The following is a 17923-nucleotide window of genomic DNA, read 5'->3' on the forward strand; positions in this document are numbered from 1 at the left end:
AGGACGTGATCTCAGTGAAGCTGTGCTGACACAGGCAAAATAAAAAGAGAATGCCTGCTGCCATCAGCGAGTCATCGTGGAGACTGTGCCCGTCTTTAAAACATGAAATGCTGTGCCATCCCCAGCAGCAATCTTGAATCTGTATGGTCTTCCCTGCTTGGGATAGAGGAGCTCTGTTTATCTCGCTCAGGTCTTGGGGTCTCCTTGCTTTTCCTGAGTGGCTCCTAATCACTGCTCGAAAGTGCCTCTGCATTTGTGCCAAGGAGAAACAGTCAAAGTGCATGACCACAGGCTTTTGACTCCTCTGTTTTCTCTTTTCTTACACATTTCTTGTTCCTTCTGATACCTCCTGGAAGCCAGTCTGATAATTACTGTATTGGTTGAACCCGGTGTTGTCAGCACCAAGATGATGAGGCAGCTGCCTAAGACACTAGTGCTGTCTGCTGGTGTTCTCAGCCGTCATTCAGCTAAGCACCTTCTCAAATGAGCAAGCCAGGCTTTCAAAGCCTGCAGGCCCTCTGGGCATCTCTTATGGACTGATCATCAGAAGGCAGCCCTGGCAACCTAACTGAGCAGAGAAACCATTTTTCAACACTTACAGGTCAGTCCGGAGTTTCCACGCTCCGCTGCTATCAGCAAATACCGGATGCCTGCTTGTGAAATTTGTCTTTCATTTCTTTCCTGTTTGACATGGGTACTTGTAGGGAATGTTCCTGCAGTGCAATGACAGACCTCAACTGTGATTCAGGGCAGAGTTAGTTTGATTTCCCGTAATGCTTTAAATATGTCGTGCCTTAAGTTTAGCAAGCACAAGGAAAGAAGTCACAGCGTGCTGCTGGGTGCTAATGTCACCAAGTCAGGAAATGCTTAACCATGTAATTCCACATAATTGTGCTGCAGTAGCCTATACCACTGTATTTCCTCAATACGACTGTATTGCTCTTGCTGAATGTGGCTTTGGAAGCAGGGCAAGGATTAAAGATGAAAAAATTACTCTGTAACAGCCAGAGATCATTTCTATTATGCAGAGATGCAGGCGTGCCCTCATGAGCGTATGAGTAAATATGAGTATATATAGGCAAGTACGTAATGGCACACCTTCTTTTTTAGCACAGAGATAAGATGTTCTAACGAACCGGAGAATAAGGAAATGGAATTGCATTCTTTACAAGAAAAATGTGTGCATGCATACACACCCCTAGGTGCTCCTACGCACCAACGCTTCTGCCCTCTCCGGCTCACAGTGGCTTTTTCTACCTCAGCACAGCATAATAAAAGTCCTCTGAGCTCTCACTTTGCCACATCACCAAATCAGCTTCCAGCTCCCTGGCTTCACTGGAGCGGTGATGCTCTTTTCTGGTGAAGGTTGATTTTCAGCGTTACTTCCCTGTACAAAATCCACCGTGCCTAATGACTTCTAAGTTTGATTCTTATCAGAGTCGGCAGTTTGAAGAAGGCATTGTAAACATCCAAAATGAGTGCTGAAGCAGGCCACTAGGATGCCACTGAATGAAAGTTCACTGAAGGGTGTTTGCAGGCAGGCAGGAAATTATGAGGAGGACGGAGAGTACAGAGGGAGATTACAGGCAATTTAGTGATGAGATTCACTAGGTCAGATTGATGGTTGGATTTATAGGACTGGCACCTTCCTTCCTGCATGCTCCCAGGGCAGGGCAGGGCAGAGCATGTCTGGGTGCCCCTCAGGAACAGCAGTGTGGAGCCCTGCTGCTGTGACCCAACTCCTCATGGCTGCGGCTGTGTGGGCTGCAGAGCTGCTCTGCTGCAGGGCAGGGAGGGGGCTGGGAAGAGCTGAGCTTGGCTGAGGGACAGGCAAGGCAGACAGACAGCGAAGGGGCAAGGTGCACAGGTGTGGAAAGCAACATCCAGCTGCCCTTCGCTGGAAGCCCAGAAGAGTCAAATCAGGGCCTTTCTTGTCATCCATTAATTGCAGTCTCCTGCACTATTAACCTGGATGGCTCCTTTAGCTGGGCTGTTTGTAGAGTCAGGCACCATGGCTGGGTCTGGTGCAACCAAAATACATTTAACAGGGCTCGTGAAAACCTGGCTGCAAATCCAGCCCAGATTGGGTCACTGCTGCACTTGCACAGCTCCTCATCAGGCTTGTCTTCTGTTTCAGTTGGCTGGTGCTGTAGTACTTCCCAGAGCATACAGCCCCAATTGCATGTTACAGCAGTCCAAATGTAAATTCATTACAAGGATACTTGTCATTTTCACTAGTGAATTTCTTGTTTATCCACTGTGCCAGCTCCTGTGACAGAGGGCAGCGAGTGAAGCATTGTCCAGAGGTGCCAAGACCTGACCACACCACTGAGTGCCTTATTTTCTGGAGCATTATATGGGATGTAGTTTGGTACCACTGTTGACTTCAGTTTGCCAAGCAGTTTCACAGAGGAGAAATGTTGCATTAGTGCCTGGATCCTCAAAAATAAGCTGTTTGCAGTGCTTACAGCTCTTCTCTAATCCATCAGTATGGATGTAGATGTCTGTAGTGTGAAGACAGTGATAAGAAATAGATCTGAATCAACTGAGAATGTTGCTGCCTCAGCATAAGTGACTGCAAATGGCAAAGTTCTCTCTGCACCTCTGAAGAGGAACAGAAACCAAAAGCTGCAGGAATGACTGGGAGAAACAGAACGGTTTTCACTGTGGGTGACAATGCCCTCCTGTCTGATGCTATGTGAGGTGGCTGCCTCTGAGTGTTTGTGGGTACATACCCAAGGATTTGGACACACATCCCTCATGTGGGATGATGGGCAAAAGGAAGGTCAGCACCACCTCTAAGCTGCTGAGGAACTGCAGGAAAACTGCAAATCCCCTGAGCAAATCTAGCCTCCTTGGGTAGTCGTTCCATGACACAGGGGTATCCCAACGAAGCAGGACCAAGAGCAGATCAGGTGTGAGCCACAGCCCCTTCTGACCAGCTGTGGCTATTCCGGTGCTCAGCCAAAGCAGATGAAAATGTTCACTAATGGATGCTGTCCCCAGCCTGCCTCTTCCCCATGCCTATACCTCTGAGGCTTGGTGGGAATTCTAAAGATGAAGGTGACTGCAGTGCTTTCTTTCTTCTTTTTAACTTTCTGCCTGGAGTGATGGGGGTATGTGATGTGTACCCCAGCATGGGCTGCAAGAACAGGGCAGCCCTCAGCCCCCAGGCTGACACTTTAGCGCTGGTGGGTCCCCAGCATTTGCTGGAGGTAAGTATGCAAAAGCACCAGGGGGAGTAGCAGGACAGGATTTAAAACACCATGAGTGAGGCAGAGCAGTATGTGAGAGCAGATGTGAAGGCAACAGATAACAGAAAGGAGCTGGCAGGTGCTGGGCACAGCAGTGACAGTGCTGGTAACAGCACCAAGGCCACACTGCTGATAAGGCCACTGCACAGATCTGGAGCAAGAGTGACATGATGCAGTCTGGCTCAGTCTCCCATTCCCTGCTAGATGGAAGACCTGTAAGCTGCACTGTGGTCCCCCAGAAAATACAAGTGTGATACAAATCACAGCACCATGACTGATGCTCTGCAACAAAGCTGGGGACAGCAGAAGGGGATCCCACCAAAATAAATGCAGCACGGAGGAGGAGGATTAAGTGCATGACTGTCTGTGTAGATGGAGCTGTGTGGACAATGCTGGGGCATGCAACCAATGGGAACATCCTGGCCACCTAAAGGAAAGACTTCCTTCTTTAGCTTGAGGGGACAGTTGGTGGGACTTTTGTCAGAGGCTTCAAGCACGCACTTGAAAGCAAAATTGAAAGAGGTGTGAGAGGCCTCTGAGAGTTGGTTTCCTCTGAGAGCCTGTGAGGGTGGTTTCCCATTTGTCACACCTCTAGGTGTCATTTCAGCTCACCATGTGAAGATCACAGCATCTGAACACTGCTGAGAAACCAAGTGGAGAAAGATCAAGCGTCACGTTGGCCAGCAGCGCTGCAGAACCTGTTGCTTGTTGGCACAGGAGGGATGTGGGTGCCTATTCCATGAGAAGGGTGAGGCAGAGAAGGCAGCATACCCAAGCTGCACAGCCCAGCCCATCATTCCTGCACTGCTCATGGTGCAACCCCAGGAACCAGGCCATGCTTGGGACAGGCAATGCAGTGTACAGGCAAGGGGGCTGACAGGGGCCTTGGGGTCAAAGTCTAGCAGTTTTTTTGTCAGTAAATACCTCAGAGAAAACTATGAAGGCCCCAGACAGCCTTCGTGCAGGGCATTGCTGAGTGGGAGCAGCTCATAGGACACAGCACTGAGTCATCCTCCTGTTTAGTGTTGGCTGGCAGCAGGTTGCCCAGCTGGGGTGTGATGAGATTAATCATTGTGTGCCAGAATGTGAGAGCTTCTGGCTTCATCAGACCCATCTGTACTGGTGAAAGGATGCCCTGGGACCTTGCTGGGCAGCCTTCAACATATCAGGGCTGTCCCCACTGCTTGTCACAATGCCTGTTGCTTTGTGCAATCTACATCAAGGATGTAGATCTCACACCTTCCTGCTATTCAGGTTTCTCACCCTTCTGGGGAAGGCTGGTTCCTGATGCCCAGTGTGAACTTCTGTGGTCAGGAGTTTGTTCATGTGGCTTTCACTGTATGATTTGCAGCAGCCAAGAAGACACTGGTTCCACCAACTTAGATAAGACTCCTTCCCTTAGTTGTAGGCTGCTGGCAGATCTCCCCTTTACCAGACTGAAAAACCCCTCTAGCACCTTGGGAATGACTGCTAACGCAGTTAAATATTTACTTTACTTGTAGGATTTTCCAAGCAGAATAGTAATAAGCGTCAAGTGTTATTGAACTGTGTAAACAGGGAATGTAATCCATGTGCACAGCTATCTAAGTAGAGCAGAGGTATGTTCTGAAAGGGAAATGTTAAAGCTCTGGCCAGTCCATGCTGAGCCATGCCTGTCTGACCATGAGGGATGTTTGCTGAGCCACTCCTGCTGATTTCTACTGTCCAGGGCCAGCAAGAACCATGCTAAGACTCAGGTAAGACTATGGGGAATAAAGGTCCTGAATGTGGTGTGTCTGTCTCTACAGCAAGTGCCTGTGAGTATGCTGTATGAGTCTGCAGCTCTTCCAGCCTGCTTGTGGTTTCTGTAGGACACTGGCCCTTGCACAAAGAGCACCTCCTACCCCCTGCAAGAGTGAAGAAGACCCCGTCACTGCTGGCCCAGACTTAATCTGGCCAGGTCTGTCCCAAAGGAGTTCTAATCAAAACTGCTTTTCAGCTGTGATTCTGACTTTCTGTCCAGCAATTCTCTTTTCCATCCTTCAACCTTTATGGAATATTGATTCCATTGTGGAAAGCATTGGTGGATGTAGTAAATTGTCTTCTCAGAGGCAGTGAGGATGCTCACATGGAAAGACTGATGTTGGGCATCATCCTCAAAGGTGAAGCAGCCAGGTCTTTTGGAATGGAGGTCCTTACTCAAAAGTCCCTCAGTGGCACAGCCTCCTAGATCAGCCCCAACTTTTGCACTTTGCACATGAAGTATCCCAATCTAAATGGAGACCCGTGTGGTGTAGGAATCACAGAACCATAGAATATCTCAAGTTTGTAAGGGATCTGCAAGGATCATGAGGTCCAACTCCAGGCTCCACATGGGACCACCCAAAATCCAAACCCTATGTCTGAGAGCGTTGCTCAAGCTCTCCTCGAGCCCCAGCAGTGCTGCCCTCTAGGGCACAGCCTTTCCCTTACCCCCACCTGACCCTCCTCTGATGCAGCTCTGTGCTGTTCCCTCTGGTTCTGTCACTGTCACCAGAAAATGAGGAATGGCAGCTACAAAGCTGGAGGGTCGGCTTGGGGGTAATGTGCACAGAGGGAGGCTGTCTGGTTTGGAGAGGAGAGCAGTATTGCTCAGCCTGCACCATGGGTCAAAGAGATTTTATAGCAGCCTCCAGTGGCAGCACCTGGAGCTGGCAGGCTGTCATTCATCACTGCGTGCACAGCCTGTCTGTTCCCAGAGCAGGTCAAACTGCTCAAAATGCTGCTTTTCCCAGCACCGAGATTAGCTGCTGCCCTCTGCTATAAAGGCTGCTGTGAGCAGAGTGAGGTGCACGAGTGTATGCTCCTATGCCAGCCATGCCCACAAAGAAGCTGATGGTGCTGGTGCTGATGCTGGTAGCTCTAGGTGCTGCCAATGGTAAGTCTGCTCTGTGGTGTTGGGCTGGGAGGTGTGGAGGGACTGAGAGTGGGGAGGAGGGCAGAAAGAAGTAGGGTCTCTGTTATGGAGAAGAGGTTAGGGGGCTAAGGCAGCACAGCAGCAGCATGGTGGGGTGCAGAGAAGGACAGGAGCACACACATTCTACACTATTTGGGATGTGCCTGTGATGCATTTGATGCTCAGTGGAGCTCCCAGCCCAGAGTCCAGGAGAGAGGGCTGTGGGAAGGGACTCAGTGATAGGTACAGGCATTCCCACCCTTGTCCCTCTGTCACTACCCCACACTCCTGCCAACAGTTCTCTCTGGAAAGGTTGGTCACAATTGCCACTTATTCTTCCCCCTGCTGAACTCTTTGGATCTCTGCTCTGTTTCAGGGGCAGAACTGGAAGAGGGGAAGAGCCTGAGAAGGGTAAGATATTTCCATTTGCTGTTGTTAGTGGCTTCAGATCCTATTAGGCTGCCTCAATGCTTGGCATGACTGGGAGAAAAGCTGTCCATAGAAAATGCACCACCTCTGTGGGTCTCAGTGCTCTCAGCCCAGTACTAGCCCTGTGCAGTGAGTTCCACAGTGAGGCACATTGCCTCTTCCTGCTCTGCCCTAAGGGGCAGTGGGATCCTCATAGCCACTGTGCAGTCAGCTCTAGCCACGCTTGCTGCTACCCAGGCACCGTGGGTGGAAGGTGGGAGCTACTGGCACTGAAGCATTCACTGTGGTTTCTCCTTTCTAGCCAACATGTGGAGAGATGGCTGAACTGCAGGCCTGCCCCCTGCTGCACTTGCCGGTCTGTGGGAGCGATGGGAACACCTATGCCAATGAGTGCTTGCTCTGTGTGCAGAAAATGTAAGCTCACATCTGGGCACAGGTCTAATTTTAGCTATATAAATGCATGTGCTTGTCAAACACCGTGGGAAAACCACAGCCCACAGGAAGGACACAAGATCTTGACTGTGAGGTAGAAGAGGGCTTTTGGCATCCTCTTGAGCCTGGCTCTGCAACCCTCAGCTTTAACACCCTGTGATAGCAGTGCCCAAGAATAGGCATGGGAATGCCCCTAGCCCTTGCAGGTGCCAGCCCCTTCCTTGGCATCATGTTTAGGGACAGCACAGCTGCAAACTTCAGTATTCATTCACTGTGTTGACAGAGTACTGACCCCACAGAAGGGAGCAATATTTATCCATTGGAGCAGCTTGCTAGATCATGCATCATAGGGTGTCAGGTACAAAATGTGGGGTCAAGAGTCACAGACAGATGATCTTCCAACAAAAGAACAAGCAACAAACAAGGTGCTCTGCAGAGGATGAGAGAAGGTCCCCAGTCTGTACTGTCTATGAATGAATAGTCACAGAACTATACAGTGGTTCGGGTTGGTAGGGACCTTAAAGATCATCCAGTTCCAATCACCTGCCTTGGTCAGGGATGCCTGCACCTAGACAAGGTTGCTCAAAGCCCCTGGCCTTAAATGCCTTCAGGGATGTGGCATCCACAGCTACTCTGCATAGTTGTTCCATTGCCTCACCACCAACTGGTACTGTACTGGAAGACCACTTTAAAGTCTCCCAGAGCCTTCTACAGGCTGAACAAGCCCAGTTCTCCAGTGTATCTTCATAAGATGGGTTTTCCAGCCCTCTGATCATAACTGCAGCCCTCCTCTGGACCTCCTCTAACATGTCCATGTTTTTTCTCAAACTGGAGAAGGGAGATTTGGATGCAGATGTTTAGAAAGGTGCACTGGGTGGCTAGTATGGACAGGCAAATAGCACCAGTAAATCCTCTCAGTGGAGCTCTGTGAGTGCAGATGCCCAGTTATCCACATCACGGTTCCTTTGGCAGAGCTCCACCACAAAGGGACCAGTTGGAGGAGTAGGGCAACAGGGACATCACAGTGTTCAGAAGGGAAAAGCATGAGGGTTGCTTTGGGGCAGGACCAGACTGATCTTGTGCAGGCTGGGAAGTGATGGGCTGAGTGAAGATCAGGCTGAATGCAGGTCAGCAGGTGCTTGCATTGCAAAGAACGTGAGCTGTAGGAAAGGACAACCAGCTTGCATGGGAAGCTGCTGCCACCTCTGCAGGGTGCTGGGCACTGGGGCTGCTGCGTGCCACTGGGATATCTGTCTCCTGGGGTGTGGGGAAACTGCAGAGGGTCCACAAACAGCTGCAGGCCTGGATCTATGAGGAGCTGTGTAGGAACTATGTCCAGATTCTGGCAGCTCTTGGAGTGGGAGGCTGAGGAGTTCCAGCAGCAGCCTATGGCCACAAAGGGAAAGGATGGAGCCATGCCCCTCTTGTTGGAAGCTGCTGCTACAACACAGGGCAACGGCCACAAACACAGTCCCAGAAGGGTTCAGATGGGACACAGGGGACAGCCCTTCCTTTGTCAGGAGGGTGATGAACCAGGGAGGGAGGGGTCTTCATCTTCGGAGAGGTTGAGAGGGCTTGGGCAAAGCTTCAGCGCTCACATTGCAAACCAGGTGAGATGAAATAATCTCTAGTCATGGTGGGACATGTACCACACACAGGGAAGAGACCTCTGCAGGCCAGCGTGCCTTGCAGTCATCTCACCTCTTTTCAAAGGGACAATGAGCAAGTGGTTTTAGAAAGGTCAGCTTCATTCCATGGGCCAAATGAGGCCAAGAGTGAGTCTGGGAACACTTTTGTTTTTATTTATTTATTTATTTATTCTTTACTCTGTTTTTCTACATTATCCTAGGAAAACCAGGCAAGATATCCAGATTTTGAATGATGGGGAGTGTCAAGATATCTGAGCCTTCTGGTGCCTTTCCAGTGGCTTTCCTGAGCCTGCAAACAGGTGATTGATTGATGCTGTATGATCCGTGTGCCTCACACATTTCAGTCAGTGATGGTAAATAATAAAACTGCATACACAATCTTATTTCAGCTACATTATTTTATGCCAGGCTGGGGGAAAAAGCACAAGCCAGTTTCCACAAAGAGCTACTAAAAGAGTGTAGTCAAAACATTCGTTTCCAATCTGTATCACAAAGTAGGCTCTGCACATTGTGGACAGTACATTTCTCCCTTGTTCCTGGGAAAAATGTGGGAGCAGAAGAAACAGACACAGCTTTGAGACCCTGGTGAAGGAGATGCTGTACAAACACAGATTTTCCGAAGGAGGCAATTTAGCAAAGGTACAGTTTCTCTGGTGTGGGAGGTGGGAGGTGATGGCCTTCTCTCCAGCTCCCTAGAAACCACCTTCACATCCAGAGCTGGCGCTAGTGGAAAATAGCAACATTCACACTTCTCGTATCATTTAGTTTTTCACATGAGACTGCTCCATAAAGAAATCAGCCCAGGTGCACCAGAAGAGCAGAGTGGAGATTCTGAATTTCAGAAAGCCTGAATCTCTGGTGGGTCTTCTCAAAACAGACCTGATCCCCATCCAAACTAAATCTTCTACTTAAAACCATTTCCTGCCAATATCTGCCCTTTCAAAGAGTAGGCTCCCTTCCTGTTTGTAGGCACCCTTTAGGTACTGAAAGTCTGCAGTGAGAACACCCCACAGCCTTCTCTTCTCCAGGCTGAACAAGCTCAGATTCCTCAGCCTTTCTTTGTAAGGGAGGTGCTCCAGCCCTCTGACCATCTTAGTAGCCCTCCTCTGGACCCTCTTCAACAGCTCCCTGTCTTTCTTTTAATGGAGGCCCCAGACCTGGATGCACTACTCCAGATAGGGCCTCACGAGCACAGAATAGACACAATCACCTCCCTGTTCCTGCTGGCCACCCCTCTCCTAATGGAATATGTATAACCAAGTTGTGCAGCTTGAGTATGCAAGGGGTCCCTTTGCTCACATTGGCAGAGATCTGGCTAATACGAGGTTTCCCACCTTAAGTCCATTCAGTTCTGCTCCAGATGACAAGTCCCTAGAGAATGACTGATTATGATTTCTGATCAGCTTCAACAAAGCTTCATGTTGCTTGGAGAAATGCTCCGCTGTAAAGTGAATCCTGTGCTCACCCACAAGACATCAAACTGCTTTGTCTTACCTCTGTACTCATGACTCATTTAAAGTTACCAGGGAAAGGGTCCAATTGCATCATAAAGTCAAGTGAGCTGCCTGAAATCAGTGATCGCACTGTGAGTCTGTGCCAGTATCATGGCTGGTGTACCTGGCTGGTCAGTTACATGGTTCATCCCTCACATCCAGACCACAGCTGTTAGAGATTTAATGCTGCCACTGAAAATAATATTGAGAAGTATAAAATAACCATAGTTGGTCAATCATTGAGTTTCTTTTGACTTGGGGTCCCCAGAACCAAGACAGAGAGCAATGAGCAGGAACAAACACCTGTAGGAGGGTGCAACAGGGGATAACTGTGCAGGGACAGAGCTATGGGACTGCAATCATTGTTTTGTCTAGAGGCAGCTGTTGTCATTAGAAGTTCTTCCTGGCCCTAGCCTTGCTGCCATCTGAAAACTATCAGCTATCAGTGACTATTACAAGGACAGAACAGTGGCTGTGAAAGCAAGATTACCCGGATTCATCTCCTTACTGCTTACCTTCAGTGCCTGGCTGTGAGTTCTGGAGAGGCAAACTGCCATTGATTCCCTGACATTGCCTTTTCACAAGCTTTGCATCCAGCCTGGCTAGTTACTCACAGCAGTCCAGAGGGCTTAACAACCCTGCTGTCCAGCTCTGGGCCCTCTCCACTTCTGCAGGGGTGGGGGCCACAACTGCATGCAGCCTGGTCTGCAATTCTGTTGCTGCACCACTCATCCACTCCCTGCTTCTGCAGCTCTGCAGGTCCCCATCTATCCCATAGGGCTCTCCTGAAAAAACCAGCAGCATCTTTCCCCCTTTCAGCCCTCAGATGAAGAAGGAGAAGTTAGAGGCTGAGAGAGCCAGAGAGCATGGGAAGCTGGCAGGTAGCGTGCACTGCACCTTGGGAACAGGCTTGATTGAGGTTTTTGCCCCATCCTGCCCCATGTCAGGTCACCATTCTGCAGGACAAAACTGGAAGCTGTGCCCCAACTTCTGCTAGAGTGACAGCTGCATGGCTGCCCATGCTGACCTCCTGGATACCTTTGGGTCCAGGCTGTGTCTGTTGATGGAGGAAGGAGAGGTATTCTCTGGCTGCTGCCTCGCAGTAGCAATGCCAGAAGGGTGGAAAACAATAGTGAGGTTCACAATGCACTCTAATGAGGCTCCTCCACGTCCCGTCAAGGGAGCTGCATGTGGGTGAAGGTGGCCCAGGGCCAAAGGAAACAAGATGTGAACATGGGGAAGCAGTGCCTGGCACACTTGAAGCGTCCAGCTGTATTGGTTCACTCATCTGAAATTAGCCAGAAAGTTCAAAGTACAGCAGAAAGGACAAAGCTTGGGCTATATCTGCTGCAGAGTTCTTTTGTGCTGCAGCGCTGGCTGGGGACAGGAGGGCACTGAAGGCTCTGAAATGGTCCCAGCTGTGCCACCCTCACCTCAGAGCAGAGATAGCTCATGGCTGGGTGGTGGGGGTCTGTAATTTCCACACTGATATCCAACACCAAACATTCCCATAGGATCACCAGTTCACTTGCTTGGGATTTGGAGCAGTTGGTGCACAAGAACCAAACCTTCACAGGGATCTAGGTCTTGAGAGACGCAAGTGCAGGCTCAGTAAGATGCTAAAGCCCATCTATCCCATTAAATACCTCTTACAGACCCTGAGAGCACATCAGCTCTTTCATTTATGAACAATTTTAATAAATTTACTACATACCCAACTGGAAAATGGGTGGAACAGTGTCAACCTTCACAGCACCATCTCCACTGTGTCCAGTGGCAATGTTTTGCTGAGTCAAGAGAGATTTATCAGACCTCAGCAGGCTCTGGAGTGACTGAGTGCTTCTCTCTGCCAGAAGACGTGTGGGTCAGAAGCTGAGTTTTGCACAGCCCAGGTAGACAGAGCTGTGGCATCAAGGCTGGCAGACCCCCGTGCCTCTGCAGCCAAGAGCATCCCTGTGTGGGTCTCAACCCATAGCTTGCCCTGGGCAGCCCACTCTGGCAGCCTAGAGCCCTCAACTCCCTGCAAAACCTAAAGGTACTCATCCCTTCTCCTGCATTTCATATCAGCTGCCAGCAGCCCAGGGATCCCAGAACAGTTCTTTCTGAGCACTTCCAAATGTGATGTCCCCTGTGACCAGGTATGTGCTTTCCTCTTCCCCACACATGGTAATTCCAGGCTGCATGAGGCAGGGTGACTTGGGGTCATGCAGCATCACACAGCCTCACCAGCACAGCACACCTGGCCTTCACTTTTGACTGAGATACAAGAAACTCACACAAGTGACTCAGAAGCACCCCATCTCAGGATGTCACTTGCACTCCTCACCAGCCCTCGCATATCAGACCCTTCCCATATCTGCTGGGCTGCCACCACCCTGCTGGTTCGTTCGGGCCTTTTAAACTTGCCCCACCTCTCTGGAGGTACCACGTAATCTGCAAAGGACACAGAGGAGGAGCCCCAAGGGGAAGTGGTAACTGGGGGGATAAGCAGGAAAGCAGCAGAGATCACCACATTCCCCCAGGTTCCATCTTAGGAAACCCCCAGGCATGAAATTTGTAGCTTGGCCTGGGACTGTCATGGATCTCCCAAGAGACTGCTGAGAGCAAAGTCTATGGGCACCCCCAGGAGCTGTTCTGATATAGGGCAAGTCAGCTGGGTTCACCCATGCCAAAACAGGTGAGAAACTCCTTGGGAGAAGCCACATTGTAGAGTTCTTCTCCCACTGCTTGAACCATTTGGAATTCACTGGATTTGGCTACTTCTGTCCCTGGGGGTCTCCTAAATGTGCCATGCCCTCAAGCTGTAAGCAGTCTGCTGTGAGGGGTGCAGGTACCTTCCCACAAGCACTTCAACAGCCCTCTGCAAATGCTTTTCTGACAGCTTACATCCCATTACAGATCTCAAAACAGATCCTGGGAGCCTAATAACTCCTCCATGCATCTCATTCTGGAAATGAGCAGCAAGACCATGCAGCATCCTGCTGGGCCACGCAGTCCCTCTCTGCTCTAAAGGAGGGCGAGTCACAATTTGGCAGCAGCAAGCATGAGTTTCCTATCTGAAGCGGAACTGTTGTACAGAAACATCGGCATGTTTTGCAGTCCACATTGTAGGTCCTGGGCAGATACTCACACATCTTTGAACTGTGATAAGGAGAATATTATTACCCTACTGGTGGCCTGGTCAGATAAGTTGTTTGCGGAGGACAGTCTGCATTTATTTCAAGCTCTCTTTCTGCTGCACCAGTAACTCCAGATTCCATTCCCAACAAAATCAGCCACTTCTTACTCGAGACTGCAAGGAGCAATGGACAATTTAGAGAAAGACGGCGATTGTGCCAGCACTTCGCCTTCCTGCACAACCTTCAAGGAGGAACCTCTGTCAGGTAATGATGCACTTCTAACTCTTATGGGAAGGAAGAATGGTCCTTTTGTCACTAATACTTTCTAGGAAGGGATTACCGGTGTGGGGTTAGGGGATGGGGGGTGCATGTGTCATAGTAAATGCATGTGGCTTTTTCCAACCTGTTTTTCAGGTCACAAAGGCACCTATAAAGCACACAGAAAGGCTTCTCAACTTGAAGTTTCTCAGGCAGTTTCAATACATTGTCCCTTTGCAGACTGGGTCTCACTGTACTTTTTGTTGGAGGGATTTTTCATTTCATTTCTGTATGGTTGTGTTCTCTGCTATGTAATTTCTTGTTGGGATGCAGGCGTCTCAGAGAGATTCTTCCCGCTGACTGCAGCAGGTGGCACGGCTTTGGAGCAGCCCTGGAGCACTCTGTTGGTCCAAATAGAAAAGAATGAGGGATGTTTTCTGGCTGTGCACAGTTATTTGCTTAGGATAGATTGGGGAGGAGACAGATAGCAAGCAGCTGGAAGCGCTTTTATGGCTCAGAAGGTATTTTGAAAGTGAAAGAAAGTTAGCTTGGCAGCCGCAAAGGAGCATGCGAGGGATGCGCATTTTGGCAGCCAGGCTGGAGCGCTGTGCAGATCCCACAGCTGCTGCTTGCAGCTCCGTTTCTGCAGGCTGCCTCTGGTCTCTGCAGCTGGCAGAGATGCCCTAACGTTGCTTCACACCCAGGCACACACACTGCCTGGCACAGCTGTAAGCTGTGCAGTCTGCGTGCAGTTCCATCTCAGAGGCTGCCCATCACTAGTACCATCTCTGGCCGTGCCAAGATGCCGCTGCCACTGCTGAGAAATCCTCACACTGTCTGTGCTTGTGGTGTCTTTCGCATCCATGCTGTACCCATCTTTTTCTCTTCTCTGTGGTCCAGGTAGGATGAAAGGTTTCAGGGAGGGGATCTGAGGAGGACGTTGAGACAGAGATTCATTTATTAATTATCAGCAGATCAGATCTAATTTGAGTATGTGTCGGCTGCTGCTCTTAGGGTTCTTTCTTGGTTTGTTTCGGTTTGTTTTTTTGTTCTGCTTGTTTTGTTTTTAAATCTGTCCCGTACTGTGGCTTTTCACATGTTTAACTCAGGCACCTGAGGTACAGGAGCTGCAGTGCCAGGTTAGCCTCAGAAGTCCTTCTCACCTTGCCAGCTCTCCCAGCTGGCCAAAACGACCACTCTTCACTTATTTGACCTAACATTTGTAAGCTGAGTCCAAAGTAGAAGCTGGATCTGATTGCATCTACAGGGAGCAGGTCACTGTTACGGCTGCTTTTTACTCATGTGGTATTTGCTGAAACTGTGAAATCAAGTGCTTGTGCGAATTCCTCAGTGCATGTGTGGGAAGCTCCCTCTGCGCTCCAGGCAGCGGTGCTCCCGCTGCTATTTCTGCCAGTATAGGGGCCCAGAAATATGTCCCTGTATTCCCTGAAGGGAATGTTCATGTGCTATTTGATCTAAGACAGGTCCTAATAAAGACTCCACAAGCTGCAGCCCAAGGTAAAAAAAAAGTGGAGCTGACTTGATCAGAAACCATAGAATTGACTGCACGTGGTCAGCAGTGTTACCTGTTAGGATCAGATGAGGGACAGAAGATTGGTGCTGGCTTTGGTGAAGGCCAGGTGTAGGCTGGGATGTCGGGAAGCCATATGGGACCATATACGGCCCTTTGGCTCACCTTCCCCACCACAGACCTGTTCCCATGTTCTGCTAGACAAGGCCTTGTAGAAGGCTTACAAGGAGAAGGCATCTAGGTCTGGTAATTTTCCACTGGACATGATAGTAAAATGGGTTGAGAACTGTGGGCACTATTCACGTACCAGCAAAGGGCAAGGAAATGCTCACAGCTTTCTCAGCTCCTCAAGGTGGGACCAGCTGAGTAGGCACAGGAATAGCATTCTTCATCCATCTTTTGGCCCGTCTGGATGAACAGCATGGATTTGTGCGGCACGTCACCAGATCCCCCTTGCTGATGCTGCTTAGTAAGTACAGTGCTGTACATAATGTTGTATAAAGACCTGCCTCATCATAAAAAGGCTCAGACTACTTTCATCGGTGCCCTGTCAGCAGACAGGGAGGGAATGCCTTGTCCCATGGTCAAGAGGTCGTGTTAGCACTTGGTTTGTCCTCTAGGTTCCAGCATGTTTTACCACCTGAGAGACCGGGAGATGCTCCGGAAGAGAAAGGCGGAAGCCAAGGAGAAGGATTCAATTCAGTGGGCTCTAGGGTAAGTCTTTCTAATGCTGTGTGGTCCTTTCTCTGTGCACGTGACCTGAGGTCAGGCACAAACACTGCATGATGACAGGTCATCCCTGTGCTCTCTGTGAGGAGTGGTCCTGGCTGGCACAGGCAGCCTTCAGCCTGTATCTGCTAAAGGGCTGCACTGGTGCTGAGGAGAGAGCAAGTGGGGGTCTCATAGGTGGTGGGTGGGTGGCAAGGGAAAATTGGCATCCAGTCCCCTGCATCCTCGTCTGGCCATGGGAAACTCCCATGCGGAGAATTATGGTTTCTGCAGGGGTGAACTGAGTGCCACTCACAGCCTGAGTGCTGGCAAAAGTCTCTTGGGAAGAGAGCAGATGCCAGGTAAGGAGGGGCCAAGCTGCCCTTGGCACCTAACTCTTTGCTACATGAAATCTCCTTGCAGGGATTATGAGAAAAGCAAGCGTCAGAAGAAAAGCCAAGGTGCCAGGAGGGGAAGGAAGCGTGGGCATGTAATGAAGCCTGCACCACAGCAAAGGCCTCAGTCCCTGAAGACAGAGGAAGATGAGACGATGTCTTCCGTGATTACGCAGCAAGCTGAGTCTTCCCAGATAGATGCGCAGGACCTGTTTTCTGGTGTGCAGCTGGCAGATCTGGAAGGGATATTGGCCTCTGAGAGCCAGAGTCCCCTGGGTGAGCCATGGAAAGTTGCCATCCCCATGGGATCCTGGGGGCTGCAGGTTGGGGCTGTGGGAACAGATCCATCTCTCTGAATCATGGGGAGGGGTTGAAAGCTCACTGCTGTGAGTAGAATCACTGGCACCCTGGTCTGTGGCCCCTAGTCCCATATAGAGCTTCTTGTCCTAAGGATTTCTGCAGCCTTTCCTGAAGGGGGAAGATGTAGCTGTGTCCTGATGCACCTCCCCCAGGAGAACAGGTCAGCAAGGGAAACACTATATACAACAGCAAAAGTTGGTTCACAGATAAGTGTCTGCCTCAGGTCCTCTTCTGCCTGAAACTAAAGAAAGTGACCAGAGGGCCACAGATGGCCAGAAGGACAGCAGTTAATTGCCCATGATGGTGAGTCACCAATGCTAACCACTCCTCTGCCAAGAGCCAGACCAGGGCAGAGGTGCTCTGAAAAGGATAGGCAACCTCCTGAGCTCAGATCCCAGAGGTCAGGGAGTGCCAGCCACTGTCTGCCCACAGCCCACTAGTCCCAGGGTGGTGGGGAGGGGAAGGGGCAGCTGGAGGCACAATGCATGCAGGATTTAGGTTGGATGTTAGGGGGAAGTTCTTCACTAGGAGAGTGGTGAGGCCCTGGAACAGGCTGCCCAGGGAGGTTGTGGATGCCCCGTCCTTGGAGGTGTTCAAGGCCACGTTGGACGGGGTCCTGGGCAACCTGATCTAGTAAATGTGTATGTTTGGTGGCCCTGCCAGGCAGGGGGGTTGGAACTACATGATCCTTGAGGTGCCTTCCAACCCAGGTCATTCTGTGATTCTGTGATTCTGTGCCACCACTGCCCTGCACCAGGGCCAGCCTCCAGTCTCAAGACTCTGAAATGGCAAGAATCAAGACAGCACTTATTTGTCTTCTGCCATTAAGTCCATTAAACCCCACAACCCAGGGGACCAGCACATCCCCTGGAAGCCATGAGGGCCAGCAGGAGATGCTTGTCATCACAGGCACCCCATGGCCCAGCCAGCAGAGCCCCTGGCAGCACTGACCTCTCTCTCTGGTGTCCTTTGCAGGTGAAGAGGATATGCTGAAACTGGCGGATGAGTTAGAGGACGTACTGAGTTCTTCACTGGAAAATAATGGATCAGAAATTGACACAAACTCATCAAGCCCGTTTTAAAGTTTTATGTAACAACTAACATAGAATCATAGAATTACCCAGGTTGGAAAAGACCTTGAAGATCATCAAGTCCAACCACAGCCTAACCATAGTACCCTAACTCTAACAACCCTACACTAAATCATATCCCTGAGCACCACATCCAAATGGCTCTTAAACACATCCAGGGATGGCGATTCAACCACCTCCCTGGGGAGCCTATTCCAGCACTTAACAACCCTTTCTGTAAAGAAGTTCTTCCTAATATCCAACCCAAACTTACCTTGGTGCAACTTGAGGCCATTTCCCCTCATCCTGTC

General features: G+C 50.1%; 2 protein-coding genes across 3 annotated transcripts; both read left to right on the top strand.

Moving 5' to 3' along the window:
- The first annotated feature begins 5965 nt into the window (after nucleotides 1-5965).
- On the top strand, nucleotides 5966-9061 carry SPINK4 (serine peptidase inhibitor Kazal type 4). The gene is made up of 4 exons (XM_015849947.2): nucleotides 5966-6150; nucleotides 6545-6579; nucleotides 6899-7011; nucleotides 8879-9061. The coding sequence occupies exons 1-4, from the start codon at nucleotides 6081-6083 to the stop codon at nucleotides 8931-8933; spliced, it is 273 nt and encodes a 90-aa protein (XP_015705433.1). The 5' UTR covers nucleotides 5966-6080; the 3' UTR covers nucleotides 8934-9061.
- Nucleotides 9062-13031: 3970 nt separating this feature from the next.
- On the top strand, nucleotides 13032-17630 carry HEMGN (hemogen). 2 transcript variants are annotated; one of them, XM_032441476.1, is made up of 4 exons: nucleotides 13032-13554; nucleotides 15700-15793; nucleotides 16211-16458; nucleotides 17518-17630. In XM_032441476.1, exons 1-4 carry the CDS (start codon nucleotides 13476-13478, stop codon nucleotides 17622-17624), a joined length of 528 nt encoding a protein of 175 aa, XP_032297367.1. In that variant the 5' UTR covers nucleotides 13032-13475; the 3' UTR covers nucleotides 17625-17630. The 2 variants fall into 2 exon arrangements, with proteins under 2 accessions (XP_032297367.1, XP_015705498.1); XM_015850012.2 differs by lacking the exon at nucleotides 13032-13554 and adding an exon at nucleotides 13604-15548.
- The last annotated feature ends 293 nt before the right edge of the window (nucleotides 17631-17923 follow it).

Source organism: Coturnix japonica, chromosome Z, assembly GCF_001577835.2.
Source record: "Coturnix japonica isolate 7356 chromosome Z, Coturnix japonica 2.1, whole genome shotgun sequence".
In the NCBI taxonomy this organism is placed as follows: Eukaryota; Metazoa; Chordata; class Aves; order Galliformes; family Phasianidae; genus Coturnix; species Coturnix japonica.